The 21,351-nt window shown below is 45.4% G+C and overlaps 1 protein-coding gene across 11 annotated transcripts in view; it reads left to right on the plus strand.

Moving 5' to 3' along the window:
• The window catches only part of SPTAN1 (spectrin alpha, non-erythrocytic 1), an 80,817-nt gene that overhangs the window by 25,482 nt on the left and 33,984 nt on the right, over positions 1–21,351 (plus strand). For 6 of the 11 annotated variants that reach the window (XM_031014315.3, XM_031014304.3, XM_031014309.3 and 3 more), the window contains 18 exons: positions 31–166; positions 1,561–1,662; positions 2,797–2,934; positions 3,654–3,764; positions 4,350–4,427; positions 4,565–4,720; positions 4,948–5,152; positions 5,659–5,840; positions 6,153–6,396; positions 6,592–6,714; positions 7,613–7,830; positions 9,459–9,551; positions 10,664–10,798; positions 13,344–13,492; positions 14,844–14,903; positions 16,037–16,235; positions 20,260–20,364; positions 20,818–20,841. In XM_031014315.3, the coding sequence (XP_030870175.1) occupies positions 31–166; positions 1,561–1,662; positions 2,797–2,934; positions 3,654–3,764; positions 4,350–4,427; positions 4,565–4,720; positions 4,948–5,152; positions 5,659–5,840; positions 6,153–6,396; positions 6,592–6,714; positions 7,613–7,830; positions 9,459–9,551; positions 10,664–10,798; positions 13,344–13,492; positions 14,844–14,903; positions 16,037–16,235; positions 20,260–20,364; positions 20,818–20,841 (2,458 nt within the window). The remainder of the gene's footprint in view (positions 1–30; positions 167–1,560; positions 1,663–2,796; positions 2,935–3,653; positions 3,765–4,349; positions 4,428–4,564; positions 4,721–4,947; positions 5,153–5,658; positions 5,841–6,152; positions 6,397–6,591; positions 6,715–7,612; positions 7,831–9,458; positions 9,552–10,663; positions 10,799–13,343; positions 13,493–14,843; positions 14,904–16,036; positions 16,236–20,259; positions 20,365–20,817; positions 20,842–21,351) is intronic. The other 5 variants (XM_031014312.3, XM_063697062.1, XM_031014313.3 and 2 more) reach the window with 1 other exon arrangement.

Below are 21,351 nucleotides of genomic sequence, written 5' to 3' on the forward strand. Positions count from 1 at the left end.
AACATAATGTCTTCCTTTGGTTTTCCCTAGGCTTCAACGCTTCCTTGCTGACTTCCGTGACCTCACCAGCTGGGTGACTGAGATGAAAGCCCTCATCAATGCTGATGAGCTTGCCAATGATGTGGCTGGGGCTGAAGCCCTGCTAGATAGACACCAAGAGCACAAGGTAATGGCATCTCTAGAATCTTCCAGAAGTGAAGATTTTAGCTTATAATGCACCAGTTTATCAGTGTTGGGTGAGGCCTATAGTCGGCGTTGGTACCATGTTATTCACAGGTGTCTCTCATCATGAGGATTATGGTTGGTTTTGCCTTTGGAGACCTGGTTACCTGCTTCTGATAGAGGCTTAACTGGGTTCAGTGTCAAGAGGTTCACTGTGGTCCATAAAAGCAAACAGACAAGCTCTGGCGAGATAGAAGTGCTACTACTTGGCACATTGATCCTTTGTGATGTAAAAAGTATTTGTTGGGCCAGGCACGGTGGCTCATGTCTGTAATCCCAGCACTTTGGAAGGCCGAGGCGGGTGGATCATGAGGTCAAGAGATCAAGACCATCCATGCCAACATGGTGAAACCCCATCTCTACTAAAAATACAACAATTAGCTGGGCATGGTGGCACGCGCCTGTAGTCCCAGCTATTCAGGAGTCTGAGGCAGGAGAAGCGCTTGAACCCGGGAGGCAGAGGTTGCAGTGAGCCAAGATCACACCATTCCACTCCCGTCCGGACAACAAGAGTGTTTCACTCTGTCTCAAAGAAAAAAAAAAAAAAAAACCTTCTGAGAGGTTTTAATGTGGTAGATACAAAATCAATATACTGAAAGTCAAACATGTTTCTCTACACGAGCAACAGAAACATAATTTTTTAAAATACTACTTATTAGAGCAGAAAATATAAAGTACTTAGGAATAAGTCTAACAAAAGAGTGTAAGACATTTCTGGAGAAAACTATAAAACTTTGTTAAAAGGCATTAAATAAAAACTGAGTAGATAGAATGATTTATCTAGTACACAGATGGAACGATCTTTTGTGAAGGTGTAAATTCCCACCAGGATATATACCGTTAATGCAGTTCCAGTCAAGTGCTCAACAGGTATATGTGTATGTGTGTGTTTCTTTTTGCAATGAGATAAGCTGATTCCAAAACTGATTTGGAAGAAAAAAATTCAAAAAAAGCTGAGACAATGTTGAAGATCGTAATGGGGCCAGGGAGGGACTCGCCCTACCAGGTTCTATAAAATCATAGTAAACAAGTCCATTTGGCACAAAGAAGACAGAGCCCTGGAACGAAAGAGAGCTCAGACCCATATGAATGTGTGGAACCTTGACAAATGACAGGTGACCTGAAAAGCCATTTGGAAAGGACTTCATCAGTGAGTGACACTCTCACATTTGATGACCTAGACTGATTATGTATTAGGAAATCTGGCCTAATCTTTCATTTTGTTTCTCATTTTAGATGTCATAGTCTGGCTTATAATGCTTATGTAAAATTCAGCACCTTGTTTTTATTTTGTAAGATTCTGGGCACAAATCATGGCTTTGTTTTTTTCTCCTGTAGGGTGAAATTGATGCCCATGAAGACAGCTTCAAATCTGCAGATGAATCTGGACAGGCACTGCTTGCTGCTGGTCACTATGCCTCAGATGAAGTGAGGGAGAAGGTAAGAGAAGAGAAATGGAGCTTTTGAGGAGCAAATTACATCTTTCACTAAGTCTCTGAAAGCTATTATTCATCCTTAAATATCCAGACAACGCATTCACCATGATATGTGAGAAACTTTCCTTTCTCTGCAGAGGTTTAAAAAGAAGGTATATGTATAGTGTGCTGATTTCCTGAGAGACAGTCCTCCTTATTTGGGGCATGTGTGGCATGTTTCCTACTTACAGGGACTTTCTGTAGGGAGCTGAGTCTTGCATTAGGAGTTGGAGCAAAGAGGAAACAAATTTTTATAAAATGATACATAGGCTGGGTGTGGTGTGACCCCAGCACTTTCAGAGGCCAAGGCAGGAGGATTGCTTGAGGCCAGGAATGGGAGACCATCCTGAACAACATAGTGAGACCCCCATCTCGACAAAAAATTAATATTAGCCAGACGTGGTGGCACATTCCTATAGTCCGAGCTACTTGAGTTCAAGGTTATAATGAGTTATGATTTGCACCACTGCACTCTGGCTTGAGTGACAGAGTGAGACCCTGTCTCTAAAAAAAACAAAATTTATATATATGTGTATATATATACACATATGTATATAAGTTTTGAAGTATCTTGGAGTATAAAATTGCCTAGGAACATTAGATAAATAATGATTTATATGATTTATATGTTTTTTAGTATTACATAGAGTAAAGACATTTCAAAGACTTGTCATTAGTAGCTTCGGAGCCTAAAGTCTAGGGGGTTTCTGAATTTATTTTCCATATGTTACGGAGCACCCACTCAGTTGACATTTCTTAGTGGAGAGTCCCTACTCCATTTATACTCCATTAAACTCCATTTATACTGCCTCACTTTTAAATGGATGCCCTATTTCTTCTACCTGGGAGTTTACTTACTGTTTTTACCTAAAGTCATTTGTGATGTGGCAATAAATTAATTACAGATTAATTAAAACAGGCCATCCCTTTTATATTGAACATGCACATACAAGTGAATGTTGTTTTTCCCCTTTTGCAAATCGGAAAAAAGGCCTGAAGATTAGCACTAGGATTAGGAATTCCAGGGTAGCTGTTCTGTCTGCCTCGGAGGCGTTGGGGCTGACCTCATCTCCCTGACCATGTCTCCTATGCCCCCAAGCTGACCGTCCTTTCCGAGGAGAGAGCGGCGCTGCTGGAGCTGTGGGAGCTGCGCAGGCAGCAGTACGAGCAGTGCATGGACCTGCAGCTCTTCTACCGGGACACTGAGCAGGTGGACAACTGGATGAGCAAGCAGGAGGTAATCTGTGAGCAAAGCCTTGCCAGTGGTGGGAGAAGAAGGACCTGTGTTTTGCCTCCTCGGGTAGTGTGCTTGTTTTGTTTCAGGACATCAGTACCATGTTAGTTCTGAATCCATTGAAGAGGGGGAATTGAGCAAGCTTCTCTCAGCTCTGCCAGCATCTCTCCCTGCTGAGATTGCAAGGCCTTCAGAAAAGGCCCCAGCTTTTCAGATTAGTGTGATGTAAAATGTTTTATTAAAGAGATTTTTTTCTTAGAACTTAGCATTGCTGGGTGCGGTGGCTCTCTCCTGTAATACCAGCACTTTGGGAGGCTGAGATGGGAGTATCCCTTGAGCCCAGGAGCTCAAGGCTGCAGCAAGCTATGATCATACCACCGCACTCTAGCCTGTGCAACAGACCGAGATCCTGTCTCACAAAAAAGAAAAAAAAAAACAAAAAAAAACCTTAGCATTATGTAACATCTGAATCTAATAGAAGCAACAAAAACTATGTAAGAGAAGTTTCAATAGAATGTGGAATAGGATTTCATGATATGGCTGGATTGATTTTAAGAAAATCCAAAAGGACTTTAGACTTCCTAGAAGACATCTTAGAAGTTTAGCAGCCATAAAATCTCTTTCCTTCTTTTTATATTTTGACCAAAATACCCTTTGCTTCACAGTCTTAGAAGATCAAAGGAATAGGACATTATTCTGAACACTTTGTTTCCTTTGGCAAGGCGTTCCTGTTGAATGAAGACTTGGGAGATTCCTTGGATAGTGTGGAAGCGCTTCTTAAGAAGCACGAAGACTTTGAGAAATCCCTTAGTGCCCAGGAGGAAAAGATTACAGTAAGACCCCTTCTTGTCAGTGCTTTCAAATGACCCTTATAGTAAGCCAGAGTCTTTTTCCCTGGAAGGATTCCAAACAGATTTGATGAAAGATTCATATGCAGAATACTCCTGTGGGTGCTTAAACTTTCACAAGGATGACATGCTATCTCATTGAAGACATAATACAACTTTATGGAAAAATGATTTACTTGATGGAAACCTCCAAACTTCTTTAAGTTTGTACCCTTCATTAAAAGTAGGTCAGGGTTAATATTAAGAAGTACTCTTCCCATTGAAAATACATCTTAGAAATAAGAATTTGGAAAGCTGTTAACCTGTGTTTGACCCCTGCCAGGAGATCGTGCCACAACTAATGTCTCCAGTCTTGAATGGAGGTAGTGCAGTCTTATGATATCTGACTGGTAACATCAAGCAAAATCTCAAAAGTTATGAGAAAAATGTCATCACCAACCTTTGGGTGAAAACCTTGACCTATGTTAAAGTTTGGTGTGTTTTATGATCTGTTCAGCAGTTACTTTTCTCTAGAGGCCAAGCTAGGGACTAGTGTGCTTACCAATGAAGAACTCTTATCTTCCTTCCTAGGCATTAGATGAATTTGCAACCAAGCTAATTCAGAACAACCACTATGCAATGGAAGATGTGGCCACTCGCCGAGATGCTGTAAGTCTGTAGGTTCTTCATGCTCCTCCTTTTTGGTACATGAATGTCTCTTCTAAGATGTTCCAGTTGAGTCTCTTCAACTGGACATCCCTTTGGGAGTGAACACTAGAGACTCACAGGGGATCCTTGTCTTTCAGCTGTTGAGCCGCCGCAATGCCCTTCACGAGAGAGCCATGCGTCGCCGGGCCCAGCTAGCCGATTCTTTCCATCTGCAGCAGTTTTTCCGTGATTCTGATGAGCTCAAGAGTTGGGTCAATGAGAAGATGAAAACTGCCACAGATGAAGCTTATAAAGTAATGTACTGTTAGTGTTGCCATGTAGCACTCGATTAGTAAGCTAAACACAGCTCTCACAAATAAATTGTAGCTAAAGGACGAAATAAGGGATTCCAGAAACCTCACTACTTAATGTAAGCCAACTATTTTATACATTCCTCCATAAAGATAAGTATGAAGGTAGTGCAAGGGAACTTGACATTCTCAGGTTCAAGATAGAAAGAACCCCCTTCTTTTATTCGCAGGATCCATCCAACCTACAAGGAAAAGTACAGAAGCATCAGGCTTTTGAGGCTGAGCTCTCAGCAAACCAGAGCCGAATTGATGCCTTGGAGAAAGCTGGCCAAAAGCTGATTGATGTCAACCACTATGCCAAGGATGAAGTGGCAGCTCGTATGAATGAGGTGATCAGTTTGTGGAAGAAACTGCTAGAGGCCACTGAACTGAAAGGTAAGAGATGTTCCACTGGATTGTGACATGCATGTTTGGGGAACTAAATACCCCTTTCTATTAAGTATTTTAGGGACATATACCCCCCAAGAAAGGTGAGGTGGATGACTTTGGCGTTAGGGATAATTTCCTGTGTAGGAATTACTTGGCTTAAGTTCTTGATAATAACTTGGTAAATGTGGTTGAGCATACTGGTTGGTGAGGGAGTCTGAGTGAGAAGGAACTGAATTGGGCCTCATTGCTGAAAATCAAAGTTCAGCTGAGAGCCAAGGGCATTTACTAATTCTCCAGTGTCCTTATATCTCAAGGGGGTTAGAATGCTTCCAGTTCAACCTTGAGAAGGTAGAGCAGAGGCTGCAATTGATATTTTCTTTCCCTTTGTGACATAAGTGAAGGAATAAAATTCTGACCTGTATAGTCCTTCACTAAGATACTACTGTTCATGGGCAGTGTTGGCAGAAGGGTAATGCTAAGCAGTACAAAATTAAACTTGTTTCCTTCCATAGGAATAAAGCTTCGTGAAGCCAACCAGCAACAGCAATTTAATCGCAATGTTGAGGATATTGAATTGTGGCTATATGAAGTAGAAGGTCACTTGGCTTCGGATGATTACGGCAAAGATCTTACCAATGTGCAGAACCTCCAGAAGAAACATGCCCTGCTAGAGGCAGATGTGGCTGCCCACCAGGTAGTGTGAACTGGGGGCTGTGGTTGGGCAAGTGAATGCAGAAACTATAGGAGGGAGGAAAAGCCAGTAATTTGAGACTAACTGAGTTTTGGGAGGGATGAAATGTGTTGATTTTCTTAGATCGCTCTGTGCTGCATGTGCTTCTTCTCAAATTAAATATCATCCCTTAGAGCTTTCTAGGAGCCCCAGATGAAGGAAGGAGATAGCAGAAAGAATCCTCTCAGGAGTGGGAAAAAGACCTTATCAATTTTTCTCTGTATACGATAAAACCACACCCAAAGTCAAGTCTGCTCTGTCCTTTCACATTCCCAGGACCGAATTGATGGCATCACCATTCAGGCCCGCCAGTTCCAAGATGCTGGCCATTTTGATGCAGAAAACATCAAGAAGAAACAGGAAGCCCTCGTGGCTCGCTATGAGGCACTCAAGGAGCCCATGGTTGCCCGGAAGCAGAAGCTGGCTGATTCTCTGCGGTTGCAGCAGCTCTTCCGGGATGTTGAGGATGAGGAGACGTGGATTCGAGAGAAAGAGCCCATTGCCGCATCTACCAACAGAGGTCAGTCTGCTTCCCTCAGGTAGGAATCAACTTGGGAAAGGCTGTGCTATTGTAGCATAAAGGGGATGCATGTCAGGATGGGCAGGGTCGAATTTAAATTATTGAACTGGAACCACGGTGGTAGCTAAGAATGACAAATCAGTGCTGACTTTTCTCTTCATGGTTGGATAACTGGGGACTGGTGTCTGCTTTCAGGTAAGGATTTAATTGGGGTCCAGAATCTGCTAAAGAAACATCAAGCCTTACAAGCAGAAATTGCTGGACATGAACCACGCATCAAAGCAGTTACACAGAAGGGGAATGCCATGGTGGAGGAAGGTGAGTGATTGGTATCAGTGACATGGCTTGGCGCTGCTCCTCGTGTCTCCCCTTCTTGCTGAGGGCATGGCCACGTGGGCATCACAAACCAGGCTCTGGGGCTGAATACCATCCCCATTCTTTCCTAACTGTATGACCTGACCAGACCTTACCCTTTCTAAGCCTGAATTTCTTTTTTTTTTTTTTGAGACGGGGTCTCACTGTGTCACCCAGGGTGGAGTGCAGTGGCGCAGTCTCAGCTCACTGGAACCTCTGCTTCCCTAGTTCAAGCAGTTCTCCTGTCTCAGCCTCCCAAGTAGCTGGGACTACAGGCACACACCACCATACCCAGCTAATTTTTGTATTTTTATTTTGTATTTTTAATAGAGACGGGGTTTCACCATATTGGTCAGGCTGGTCTTGAACTCCTGACCTCACGTGATCCACCTACCTCGGCCTCCCAAAGTGCTGGGATTACAGCCATGAGCCACCGCGCCTGGCTCCGAGCCTGAATTTCTTATCCGTGAAACGCGGATGACAGCACCTCTCCTGACACTGTAGTGGGGAGTAAGTGAAACCAAGTAGGGAAAGAGCTGATAGAGTGCCTGCACGTGCCAGTCTCAGTAACTGAGCGCTACAGTGGTACTGTTACTGGTCTATGATACTATCACTAATGCCAACTTGCGATATCTGCTTCTTAGAGTCTAGATAGAGGTCATGGTTTGAGGAGGCAAAAAATGAAACAGTCCATTAGAGGGTTAGAACCTGAGCCTCTTAAAAAAAATGGAATTATGAAAGGGCACAGCTCACCAAAACATAGTAATGAAAGTGCCGTGAACACACAGAGAAAACTTACTTTTGTCCTTCTGTGATGTGTCAACATAGTTTTTGTTATCCTCTTTCCCTACCCACCTTCCAGGCCATTTTGCTGCAGAGGATGTGAAGGCCAAGCTTCACGAACTGAACCAAAAGTGGGAGGCACTGAAAGCCAAAGCTTCCCAGCGTCGGCAGGACCTGGAGGACTCTCTGCAGGCCCAGCAGTACTTTGCTGATGCTAACGAGGCTGAATCCTGGATGCGGGAGAAGGAACCCATTGTGGGCAGCACTGACTATGGCAAGGACGAAGACTCTGCTGAGGTAACCAGGCTTGGGAAGCGTCTCACCTGCCAGGGAAGTAGAACAGGGCTTGTACTGAGAAGGAACTTAGGAGAAATAGTGATGCGCGGGAGGTGTGCATTACAGTGATTGTTTTTTAAAATGTTTTGGAATCCATTTTTTACTTTTTTTTTTTTTTTTTTTTTGAGACAGAGTCTCACTCTTGCCCAGGCTGGACTGCAATGTTACAAATGTGGCTCACTGCAGCCTCAAACTCCTGGGCTCAAGCGATCCTCCTGCCTCAGCCTCCCAAGTAGTTGGAACTATAGGCAGGTACCACTACCTGCCTAGCTATGCTTTTTAATTTTAATTTTATTTTTAGTAGAGACAGGGTCTCGCTATGTTGTCCCATCTGGTTTCAAACTCCTGGCCTCAAACAATCCTCCTGCCAAAGCCTCCCAAAATGCTGGGATGATAGGAATGAACCACTCCTCCTGGCCCATTTTTCACTTTTTATTATGAAAATTTAATCATACCTAAAGGAGAGAGAAGATGACTTCTCACTCACCTTCAACCGTTAACATTTGTCACTCGTTTCATCTATGTGAAACCGTATGTGTGCTTACATACATACTAACATACCAACATGCACACATACACATATACATACCTGCAAACATACCACCATACACATGTACATACCAGTGTGCACATATACCCACATACCAACATGCACACATACATACATAGATGTACTTGGTTTTTTACTGGTTATCTGTTTTTTGACTAAAATTCTCAAATTTTATTCATAAAGGTCTAGGTATAGTTCCCGTACCTAGCTCTTACCAGTCTTCACAAAAACTAGAATGAGTTGAATTTTTCCTTTTTTTTTTTTTTTTCTGAGACAGAGTCTCACTCTGTCATCCAGGTTGGAGTGCAGTGGCACGATCTCGGATAACTGCAACCTCCACCTCCTGGGTTCAAGCAATTCTTCTGCCTTGGCCTCCTAAGTAGCTGGGATTTCAGGCGCCTGCCACCACGCCCAGCTAACTTTTTTTGTATTTTTAGGAGAGATGGGGTTTCACCACATTGGCCAGTTTGGTCTTGAACTCCTGACCTCAAGTGATCTGCCTGCCTCAGCCTCGCAAAGTCCTGGGATTACAGGCGTGAGGCACCGCGCTCGTTCTGTCGCTAGGGCTGGAGTACAGTGATGCAATCACGACTCCCTACAACCTTGACCTCCTGTGCTCAGCAGTCTTCCCGCCTCAGTCCCCTGAGTAGCTTGGACTACAGGCACACACCATCACATCTGGCTAATTTTTGTATTTTCTATAGAGATGAGGTTTCAGTATGTTGCCCAGGCTGGTCTTGAACTCCTGGGCTCAAGCTATCTGCCTGCCTCAGCCTCCCAAAGTGCTGGGATTACAGGCATAAGCCTCTGTGCCTAGACCAGGATGAGTAAGCTATAATCATAATATATATGATTGTCCCAAAAGATGGGAATCCTGAAAAACTTTGAAAATGATATTAGCACTGTAAGAAGGGCAGGAGGTGATTACGTCATTGCGCAACTGAGAAAGGCTGTTGAGGCAGGATGGCAGGTTGGTGAGGCAGTGGAGGATGGGAGGCTTCAGCCCCTGCACAGTGCTCCATGTGTGGTTTGGTTTCAGGCTCTACTGAAGAAACATGAAGCTTTGATGTCAGATCTCAGTGCCTACGGCAGCAGCATCCAGGCTTTGCGAGAACAAGCACAGTCCTGCCGGGTAAACTTGTAACAGTTTATGGGTTACTGGAGGGAGGCCTTGAAGGACTCAGATACTGTCAGCAGGTGTTCCTATCATAGGCCCCATTTGACTCTGCTATTAACTCTTGTGACACAAAGATTTACAGAGTTTAAAATAAGATTTATTTATTTATTTATTTATTTAGAGACAGAGTCTCACTCCGTCACCTAGGCTGGAGTGCAGTGGCACGACCTCGGCTCACTGCAACCTCCGCCTCCTGGGTTCAAGCGATTCTCCTGACTCAGCCTCCTGAGTAGGTGGGATTACAGGTGTTCACCACCATGCCCAGCTAAATTTTTTTTTTTTTTTTTTGAGATGGAGACTTGCTAGAGTGCAGTGGCACTATCTTGGCTCACTGCAACCTCTCCCTCCCAGGTTGAAGCAGTTACCCTGCCTCAGCCTCCTGAGTAGCTGGGATTACTGGCGCCCGCCACCACGCCCAGCTAATTTTTGTATTTTTAGTAGAGATGGGGTTTCACTATGTTGGCCAGGCTGGTCTTGAATTCCTGACCTCATGATCTGCCCGCCTTGGCCTCCCAAAGTGCTGGGATTATAGACATGAGCACCGCGCCCGGCCCTATTTTAAAATGAGATTTTTTTTTTTTTTTTTTTGAGATGGAGTTTCACTCTTGTTGCCCAGGTTGAAGTGCATTGGCCTGATCTTGGCTCACCGCAACCTCCGCCTCCCAGGTTCAAGTGATTCTCATGACTCATCCTCCCGAGTAGCTGGGATTACAGGCACGCACCACCACGCCTGGCTAGTTTTGTATTTTTAGTAGAGATGGGGTTTCTCCATGTTGGTCAGGCTGGTCTCGAACCCCCGACCTCAGGTGATCTGCCTGCCTCGGCCTCCCAAAGTGCTGGGATTACTGGTATGAGCCACTGTGCCCAGACAAAATGAGATTTTTTTTTAAAGATACCAAAAATTTGAAGTTCTTGGATCAGATTTTATTGGTAGCTTCAGTGAAGAATTCTCATGAGTGTATATTTGGTACATTTGGTACAGCTGGTGGCATTTGAATCTGCTCTGTACTTAGATGACTCAGCGCGGACGTGTTTTTACCATGTTTGCCCTTCCTTTGGATTTTTAGCAACAAGTGGCCCCTATGGATGATGAGACTGGGAAGGAGCTGGTCTTGGCTCTCTACGACTATCAGGAGAAGAGTCCCCGAGAGGTCACCATGAAGAAGGGAGATATCCTTACCTTACTCAACAGCACCAACAAGGCAAGGCACAGAGAGTGGCTGTGTGTTTGTTCCACGCTGGCACCTCCACGTATGCTCAGTTGGGTTTCTGTGGGTTGCATGTCTCCCTGAAATGAGAAGGCTTAGAATTCAAAGAGATGAGTTTCCTCACCAATCCGCCACGTGACAAACATTTATGCAGTACTGTGTATGACCAAGAAGTTAATCTGTCTTCTTGAATACCTGCAAGAAGCATAGATAATCACACTCAGAAGGATAGCTTATTTTCACCATTGAGTGTCTCTAGGTGGAATTTTTGTCCTGTCAAGCCAAAGTTTGCTTTCTGTATAACTTGGACCTGTTGGTTCTTTTTTTTTTCTTTTTCTTTTTCTTTTTTTTTTTTTTGAGGCAGAGTCTCGCTCTGTCACCCAGGCTGGAGTGCAGTGGCACGATTTCAGCTCACTGCAAGCTCCGCCTCCTGTGTTCACCCCATTCTCCTGCCTCAGCCTCCCGAGTAGCTGGGACTACAGGCGCCCACCACTGCACCTGGCTAATTTTTTGTATTTTTAGTAGAGATGAGGTTTCACCGTGGTCTCTATCTCCTGACCTCGTGATCCACCCGCCTCAGCCTCTCAAAGTGCTGGGATTACAGGCATGAGCCACCGCGCCCGGCCTTTTTTTTTTTTTTTTTTTTTTTTGAGACAATGTCTTGCTCTGTCATCCAGGTTGCAGTGCAGTGGCGTGATCTCAGCTCACTACAAGCTCCACCTCCCAGGTTCACGCCATTCTCCTGCCTCAGCCTCCTGAGCAGCTGGGACTACAGGTGCCCACCACCACGCCCGGCTAATTTTTTGTATTTTTAGTAGAGACCGGGTTTCACCGTGTTAGCCAGGATGGTCTCCATCTCCTGACCTCGTGATCCACCCGCCTCAGCCTCCCAAAGTGCTGGGATTACAGGCATGAGCCACCGCGCCTGGCCGACCTGTTGGTTCTTACTCCAGACTACAAGCTACGTCTCAGCCCAGCAGATCATTGAAGACAGCTGTGACCTCACCCCACAGGCTTTGTCTTCTTTAGGCTAAATAATGACAATAATAAATCCATCCTGGTCCACCAGCTTTTCTTCCCTAACACACTCTGAATTGACAGTGGCCTTGAAGCATGCACAGATTGACTGATCCTGAAAGAGGCCTGCCTTCTGTTTTAGTTAAGGCTGGAGAAATGTCCTTGGCCATTTTTAAGAGCAAGTTTATTCCCATTCCCACACCTTATTTATCCTTGTCATGATAATTTGAGGAAACCTGTGATTCTTATCTTTCTATTGAGTCTAATTTAAACCTAAACCAACCTGTGGTCTAACTTTGGTTTATTCAAGAGCAGCATTGCCCAGTAGAACTTTCTGTGATGGTGGAAATGTAAGTGTCTGTGCTGCTTCTGCAGTAACTACTAGCTACGTGTGATAGTAAGCCCTTAAAATATGGCTAGTACAACTGGGTGTTTTATTTAATTAAATTATAACTCGATGAAGCCGGGCATGGTGGCTCACGCCTGTAGTCCCAGCACTTTGGGAGGCCTAGACAGGAGGATCGCTTGAGCCCAGGAGTTCGAGACCAACCTGGGGCACATAGCGAGACCTCATCTCTATTTATATTAAAAAAAAAAAAAAAAAAAAAAAAGGGCCAGGCGTGGTGGTTCACGCCTATAATCTCAGCGCTTTGGGAGGCTGAAGTGGGTGGATCATGTGGTCAGGAGATCGAGACCATCCTGGCCAACATGGTGAAACCCTGTCTCTACTAAAATACAAAAAAATTAGCTGCGCGTGGTGGCGTGCACCTATAGTCCCAGCTACTTGGGAGGCTGAGGCAGGGGAATCGCTTAAACCCAGGAGGCAGAGGTTGCAATGAGCCAAGATCGCGCCACTGCACTCCAGCCTGGCAACAGAGCAAGACTCTGTGTCCAATAAAAAAGAGTTCTAACTCAATGAAAGTTAAGTGGGCACATGTGACTGGTGGCTACAGTGTTAGCACAGCTCTGGAGCATCTAAGCAGAGAGAAGGCTGGCCTTGGTGGCAGGCGGCATTGCTCTTCTGCCTGTGACCCCCTCTGCAGGTATGGCAGGTGAGGAAGGGACTGAATTATCAGACCTTATGTAAAGTGATTTTAATATCATTTTGGACCTTTTTTTTTTTATGAGACAGCGTCTCGCTCTGACGCCCAGGCTGGAGTGCAGTGGCGCAATCTCAGCTCACTGCAAGCTCTGCCTCCTGGGTTCACACCATTCTCCTGCATCAGCCTCCCGAGTAGCTGGGACTACAGGCGCCCGCCACCATGCCCAGCTAATTTTTTTGGTATCTTTTTTAGTAGAGACGGGGTTTCACTGTGTTGGCCAGGATGGTCTCGATCTCCTGACCTCGTAATCCACCCGCCTCAGTCTCCCAAAGTGCTGGGATTATAGGCGTGAGCCACTGCGGCCGGCCGTTTTGGACCTCTTAAAACAACGCTCTCGTGTGTGTGTACACACATGACCTCTTTGGATTCTCCCTCTCAGAGAAGGAATTTACTTTCAGTTCTCCCTCTTTTTTCCTTAGGATTGGTGGAAAGTGGAAGTGAACGATCGTCAGGGTTTTGTGCCGGCTGCTTACGTGAAGAAATTGGACCCCGCCCAGTCAGCCTCCCGGGAGAATCTCCTGGAGGAGCAAGGCAGCATAGCACTGCGGCAGGAGCAGATTGACAATCAGTAAGGATGACACTGGGGGCCGCAAGGGCTAGGCGTCCCATAGGCATACTCTGTTCCACATGGGCCGAAGCTTAGGCGTGTCCTGAGGCTCCTGGAGCCCACCTGCACGCCTCCTGCTGTCTCCACCCCACTTTGAGCCCACAGACCTCCCTGTGTGGGTCTCAAACCCCTGACTGATGACTTATATTGCTTTGTTTTTTTTCCACCAGTGTTCATGAGTTTTTCCTAACCAGAATTTTTCTAATCATTGCCATTTGCCTTTTGGTTAGAGATGCTTTTTGAAATTGGATTTTCAGATACTCTACGCCCCTACAGCTCTGTCCACTTTGAAAAGCTGCTTTCAGAGCTTCTCTGTCTGCCATAGCTTTGAGTTCTGAGAATGGAATTTTGTAATGAAATGGCTCTGTCCTCTTTCCTCTAGCTGAGCCCCCATATTGCCCTGTGTCCCTCCTTTAGGGTATTTCTGACTCCACTAGTGGAATCAGCAGTTTTGGACACTTGGGAAATATCCAGGAAATACATTCCCACTAGAGTTTGGGTAGAATAGTGAAATTTTTGGGCTCCAGTGATCCTCAGTAAGATCAGAGTTATTTGTCCGCTTTATAGATTCTGTTACTGTAGAGATAAGAATGGGAGGTTTTGGTTTGTGTTCTTTTTTTTTGAGACAGATTCTTGCTCTGTCATCCAGACTGGAGTGCAGTGGTGTGATCTTGGCTTACTCCAACCTCTGCCTCCTGGGTTCAAGTGATTCTCCTGCCTCAGCCTCCCAAGTAGCTGGGACTGCTGGCACATGCCACCATGCCCAGCTAATTTTTGTATTTTTAGTAGAGATGGGGTTTCACTGTGTTGGCCAGGCTGGTCTCAAACTCCTGACCTCGTGATCCGCCCGCCTTGGCCTCCCAGAGTGCTGGGATTACAGGTGTGAGCCACCACGCCTGGCCTTGGTTTGTATTCTTACCAGTAGTCTGGGTCATAAATATAAGAGGAAAAAGATCAAATACGTGGCTAAATTGCCTGTTAGCACTCAGTAAAATTTCTTTCTAAGGGTAGTCCAGTGTGTTCCCTGACCTTGCTCTGTGAAGTTACCAGTGTTTTCAGTACAGGAAAATCTGCCTTAAGCATGGCAGACCCCCCAGGAAAATGAAGGTGTACTAACCCTCTAATTTTCCTGCTATTTCTTTACTGTCATTTCACTCATGACTTAGACTGCTCCTTAGACCTGTTGAATAACTCCACAGTTTCCCAACATTAAGCATCCACCATCATGGCACCAGTCGGAGCTGCTGCCTTTCATCCCTGTGGATTAATCCCACTAATTCGTGCATGCTTTTGCTGTGCCCCCTCTGTGCAGGACACGCATAACTAAGGAGGCCGGCAGTGTATCTCTGCGTATGAAGCAGGTGGAAGAACTGTGAGTAGGCTGAGAGTCTTGCAGAGCACCAATGTCCACTGCTACCCTATCCATTCTCCCTCTGCCGCTTCTCTTGAAGGCCTTTGTCCATCCAGAAAGATGAGGTGGTGGGAGGAACTGCCTGTCCGTGCAGCAGCTTTGGCTCACAAGGGAAGAGGTCACGGTGCAGCTGTGTCGGTCGATGACTGCTTATCTCATTGGTTGCTTCCATGTGCAGCTGTGTGTTCAGAGTGGTGTTGGTTCTCCCTCCTGTTGGTTTTTGTGGTGGACCAGCCACTATCAGCAGCAAACCTGAAGGCCTGTTCTATAGTTTTCCTTAGTAGGAAGGAAATCATATGCTTCTCTTAAAGTGCTCTGATTCTTGGTACCTCATTGCTTTTTTATTTCACTTTGGGACACTTAGATTTGATGATGATTCTAGTTTTTTTTAACTTTTAGTTTTTTATTGTTTGTTGTTTTCGTGTTCAAAGATAATATTTCAGCCTTTTGTATTTTAGTTCCCGAGGGTTAGAATATTCTTTGATTCTTAAGAAATCTTTCAAATAACAGAATGGCACAGATACTCAGTACCGTGCCTGATTTTCCTTCTGAACTTGCCAAAACTTTCTGACAGCTGAATGTATCATTTTAGAAATGTCCTACTAATGTGGAGATAAAACATCCTATATGAGGATATTTTAAAGCTCAGTGTACCTTCCCCCACCTCACCCCAGCCTGGGGGCTATTCAGAGAATTATAAAAGACAGAAAAAACCCTCTGTATACATTCTGCCCAGCAAGTTCATCTCATCTCTCCACTGTAGTTGCATGAGCCCTGTGTTACTGTGCTAAGCGCTTGGTTTCAGTCCCTTGTGGTTGTGTTGTTCTAAGTGCAGAATCGGCCTGGGGATAAGTGTGCCTGGCTGTTCTAGCCACCTGGTTGTGAACAGTACAGTGTGCGCATATCTCTCAGGCTGTGGTGTAGGTACTTGGGATCCTCGTCTTCATCTGATAACTCTGTTACTAGGGCATCATCATTACAAACTCGTAGCCTGGAATCCACATCTTGGAGACACCTCGTGGTTTGCCTTTATGTTAGCATCTACAGCTAACTGCCTTCATTGTCCCTCTTGTCACCCTCTTGAATTCCATCAGATATCATTCTCTGCTGGAACTGGGTGAGAAGCGTAAAGGCATGTTGGAGAAGAGTTGCAAGAAGTTTATGTTGTTCCGTGAAGCGAATGAACTACAGCAATGGATCAATGAGAAGGAAGCCGCTCTGACAAGTGAGGAGGTCGGAGCAGACTTGGAGCAGGTTGAGGTGCTCCAGAAGAAGTTTGATGACTTCCAGAAGGTATGGGCAGTCTTCAGGCTCAGCTGAAAATTTGTTTAAAGATTTGAGTCTCTTGATTTTTTTTTTTTTTTTTTTTTTTGAGATGGATTCTCACTGTCATCCAAGCTGGAGTGCAGTGGTATGACTTCGGCTCACTGCAACCTCTGCCTCCCGGGTTCAAGTGATTTTCCTGCCTCAGCATCCTGAGTTGCTGGGATTACAGATGTGCGTCACCACGCCCTGCTAATTTTTGTATTTTTTGGTAGAGACAGGTTTTCACCATGTTGGCCAGACTGGTCTCAAACTCCTGACCTCAGGTGATCCACCCGCCTCAGCCTCCCAAAGTACTGGGATTATAGGCATGAGCTTCTGCACCTGGCCAGAGTCTCTTGATTTCTGACTGCAAATTACTGGAATGCAGATTACATAGATTATATTCCATCATGTATGTAGCTTTTTTTTTTTTTTTTTTTTCCTTTTGAGACAGTCTCTCTTTTGTCGCCCAGGCTGGAGTGCAATGGTGCGATCTCGGCTCACTGCAACTCCTCCTCCCAGGTTCAAGCAGTTGTGTCTCAGCCTCCCGAGTAGCTCACCACCACGCCCGGCTAGTTTTTGTATTTTTAGTAGAGATGAGGTTTCACCATATTGGTCAGGCTGGTCTCAAACTGCTGACCTCAGGTGATCCGCCTGCCTCGGCCTCCCAAAGTACTGGGATTACAGGCGTAAGCCACCGTGCCTGGCCTCAGTTTTTTTTTGTTCAAGGCAGAGTCTCACTCTATCACCCAGGCTAGAGTACAGTGGCTCGATCTCAGCTCACTGCAACTTCTGCCTGCCAGGCTCAAGTGATTCTCATGCCTCAGCCACCCGAGTAGCTGGGATTACAGGTACACATGACCACATCTGGCAAATTTTTGTATTTTTTGTACAACCGGGATTTTGCCATGTTGGCCAGCCTGGTCTTGAACTCCTGGCCTCAAGTGATCTGCCCACCTCAGCTTCCCAAAGTGCTGGGATTACAGGCATGAGCTACCATGCCTGGCCTGTGTAGCTATTTTTAAAAGACTTTAATTGAAACCTTTTTGGACAAGTTTAGTTTTAAGGAAAGATATGCTATGTTCTCTACATGTTGTTATAAGAACTTTTCTAAGCCTAAACTACAATAGATGTGAAAGTACTCTTTTTTTTTTTTTAATTGGGGTAAATTCACAAAGCTAGCCATTTTAAACTGTACAATTCAGTGGTATTTAGTACATTCACAATGTTGTGCAACCACCACCTCTAGTTCCGAAACATTTGTGTCACTTCAGAACAAAACCACATATCCGTCAAGCATTCATTTGCCATTCTCCCTAACCCCAGCGGCCCATGCAGCCACTCATCTGCTGCTTGCCTCCAGATTTACCTATTCTGGACATTTATATAAATGGAATCACGTTATGTGACTTTTTGTGACTGGCTTCTTTTGTTTAGGTTTTCTTTCTTTCATTTATTTATTTTTTGAGACAAGGTATCATTCTGTTGCCCAGGCTGGAGTGCAGTGGCCCAGTCTCGGCTTACTGCAGCCTCCGCTTCCTGGGCTCAAGTGATCCTCCTGCCTCAGCCTCCTGAGTAGCTGGGATTATAGGTATGCACCACTATGGTCAGCTAATTTTTGTATTTTTTGTAAAGACAAGGTTTTGCCATGTTGCCCAGTCTGGTCTCAAACTCCTGAGCTCAGGCCGTCTGCCCAGCTTGCCCTCCCAAAGTGCTGGGATTACAGGTGTGAGCCACCGCACCCGGCCCATAATGTTTTCCAGGTTCATCCTTTTTGTAGCACATACCAGTACTCCATTCCTTTTTATTGCTGAATAATATTTCACTGTTTGATACACTACACATTGTTTTTGGGTTTTTTTGTTTTGTTTTGTTCGGTTTTTTTTTGTTGTTGTTGTTGTTTTTTCAAGACAGAGTCTCTCTCTGTCACCCAGGCTGGAGTGCAGTGGCGCAGTCTCGGCTCACTGCAACCTCCACCTCCCAGGTTCACGCCATTCTCCTGCCTCAGCCTCCCGCGTAGCTGGGACTATAGGCACCCGCCACCACGCCCGGCTAATTTTTTGTATTTTTAGTAGAGATGGGGTTTCACCATGTTAGCCAGGATGGTCTTGATCTCCTGACCTCGTGATCCACCCGCCTCGGCCTCCCAAGGTGCTGGGATTACAGGCGTGAGCCACCGCGCCCGGCCTGATATACTACACATTGTTTATCCATTCCACCACTTAAAAGGATTCTTACAACAAATTAAAATGAGGAGGGAGAACTTATTTCTCCTATAGTAACTGTGCATTAAAATTTTATCTCGTTTTTATTTATGTTTTAGAGATAGGGTCTCACTCTCTCACACAGGGTAGAGTGCAGTGGGATGATCATAGCTCACTGTAACCTCGAACTCCTGTGCTCAAGTGATCCTCCCACCTCAGCCACCCGAGTGGCTGGGACTATGCACGTAGGCTACCACATCCATTATTATAATTGAAAAAATTTTTCTGGCCAGGCCCAGTGGCACATGCCTGTAATCCCAGCACTTTGGGAGGCCGAGGCAGGCAGATCACCTAAGGTCAGGAGTTCGAGACTAACCTGGCCAACATGGCAAAACCCCGTCTCTGCTGAAAATACAAAAATTAGCTGGGCGTGGTAGAGCCTGCCTGTAGACCCAGCTACTCGGTACGCTGAGGCACGAAGATCACTTGAACCCAGGAGGCGGAGGTTGCAGTGAGCCGTGATCATGCCACTGCACTCCAGTCTGGGCAACAGAGTGAGACTGAGTCTCATTAGAGAAAAAAAAGAAAAAAAAATTTTCTGTAGAGATAGGGGTCTGGTTATGTTGCCCTAAGCTGGTCTTGAACTTAAGCAGTCCTCCTGCTTTGGCCTCCCATAGTCCTGGGATTAAAGGTGTGAGCCACCACACCTGGCCTCATCACATTTTTAAAACATTGTTTTAAAACCAAAAAGAGGTTTTAAAAAAGTCTCTATTTGATAAAATTATTTGCTGGGCATAGTGGTGTGTGCCTATAGTCCAAGCTACTCAGAAGATTGAGGTAGGAGGATTGCTTGAGCCTGGGAGGTAGAGGCTGCAGTGATCCATGATTTTAATACTCCACTCCAGCGTGGGTGACAGTGAGACCCCATCTCCAAAAAAGGCAAAAAACTACAGTTAATGAAGTAAATTTGAGTCCAATAATTATCTGAGGACTGGGAAAACCAATCCATAGGGATACCTGTTGAACAGATCCTTATAGCTTTTTTTGTTTGTTTTGTTTTGTTTTTGTTTTGTTTTGAGACAGAGTCTTGCTCTGTTGCCCAGGATGGAGTGCAGTGGCGCGATTTTAGCTCACTGTAACCTCTGCCCCACCCCGGTTCAAGCGATTCTCCTGCCTCAACCTCCCGAATAGCTGGGATTACAGGCGCCTGCCACCGCGCCTAGCTAATTTTTGTATTTTTAGTAGAGACGGGGTTTCACCATATTGGCCCGGCTGGTCTTGGACTCCTGACCTCGTGATCCACCCACCTCGGCCTCCCAAAGTGTTGGGATTACAGGCGTGAGCCACCGCACCCGGCCTGTTTTGTTTTGTTTTTGTGATGGAGTTTCGCTCTTGTTGCGCAGGCTGGAGTGCAATGGCGCAATCTCAGCTCACCGCAACCTCTGCCTACCGGGTTCAAGCGATTCTCCTGCCTTAGCCTCCCGAGTAGCTGGGATTACAGGCATGGGCCCCCACACCCAGCTAATTTTGTATTTTTAGTAGGGACAGAGTTTCTCCATGTTGGTTAGGTTGGTCTCGAACTCCCAACCTCAGGTGATCTGCCCACTTCGGCCTCCCAAAGTGCTGGGATTACAGGCGTGAGCCACCATGCCCCCAGCCATAGCTTATTTTTTAATCTCCCCCTTTTTTTTTTTTGGTAGACCCCTGTAGAAGAATCCTTATAGTTTCAAGCCATAGTTTGTGACTGTGTCTCCTTTGACTTTGGCTTGCTATTTTGGGTTTTAGTTATTATGGCTTTTGCTTTAAAGGACCTGAAGGCCAATGAGTCACGGTTGAAGGACATTAACAAGGTAGCTGAAGACCTGGAGTCTGAAGGTCTCATGGCAGAGGAGGTGCAGGCTGTGCAACAACAGGTAGGTGTCTCCATCTTGGAGTGAGGCTCTGTTGCTGTAAGGATGCAGCTTTGTTCCTCCTATGTCCGTCATAGCCCAACAAGCAGTGTTTCATAACACAGAACTGTGGCTTGGCTGTAGGTCAGGTCCTCTATGTGACCAAAACCATTTTGATTAACTTCTTTATACCCATATCCCTCACTTTCACTTGGTTTGGGGAGGGGGGGGCTCCTGTCTTCTCCGTAAGCTCATTAAATATTTAATGTTTATATAGCCATTAACTAATGGTAATTTCATAACTTCCTCAAAGAAAAAGTTTATATATAAATACTTGAAGCTCTGCTGGACATTTGGAATGGCATTTCCATTTGTCTTTTTGGAATTATCTCCTGTGTTTCCAGGTTTGGCCATAAGTATTCTTGAGAGATGTGTGTTTCTTCTAATAATAAAACTGGTTTCTCTCTCTCCTTGTAGGAAGTGTACGGCATGATGCCCAGGGTAAGTTTCGGGTGCTGTGTGTGGATCTTGAACATGAGAAGGACTTAAATCTTGGGAAGAATATCAAGCCAAGGACTTCTTCATCAGAATTGCTGTTCCTGAACCTCAGATGCCTTTTGTGTGTAAAGATTTGTGGAAAACTCCAAAAATTGATTTCTTTTTTTTTTGAGACGGAGTCTCACTCTGTCAACCAGGCTGGAGTGCAGTGGTGTGATCTTGGCTTACTGCAACCTCCACCTCCCAGGTTCAAGCGATTCTCCCATCTCAGCTTCCTGAGTAGCTGGAATTCCACGCATGTGGCACCACACCCAGCTAATTTTTGTATTTTTAGTAGAGATGGGGTTTCACCATGTTGTCCAGGCTGGTCTCGAACTCCCAACCTCAGGTGATCTGCCCACCTCAGCTTCCCAGAGTGCTGGGATTACAGACGTGAGCCACCACACCCGGCCCAGAAATTGATTTCTATTTGCCATTCTCCAAAAGACAAAAAAAGTTGGTTTTTTTTTTTTT

The sequence above is a fragment of the Gorilla gorilla genome, chromosome 13, assembly GCF_029281585.2.
Source record: "Gorilla gorilla gorilla isolate KB3781 chromosome 13, NHGRI_mGorGor1-v2.1_pri, whole genome shotgun sequence".
Taxonomy (NCBI): Eukaryota; Metazoa; Chordata; class Mammalia; order Primates; family Hominidae; genus Gorilla; species Gorilla gorilla.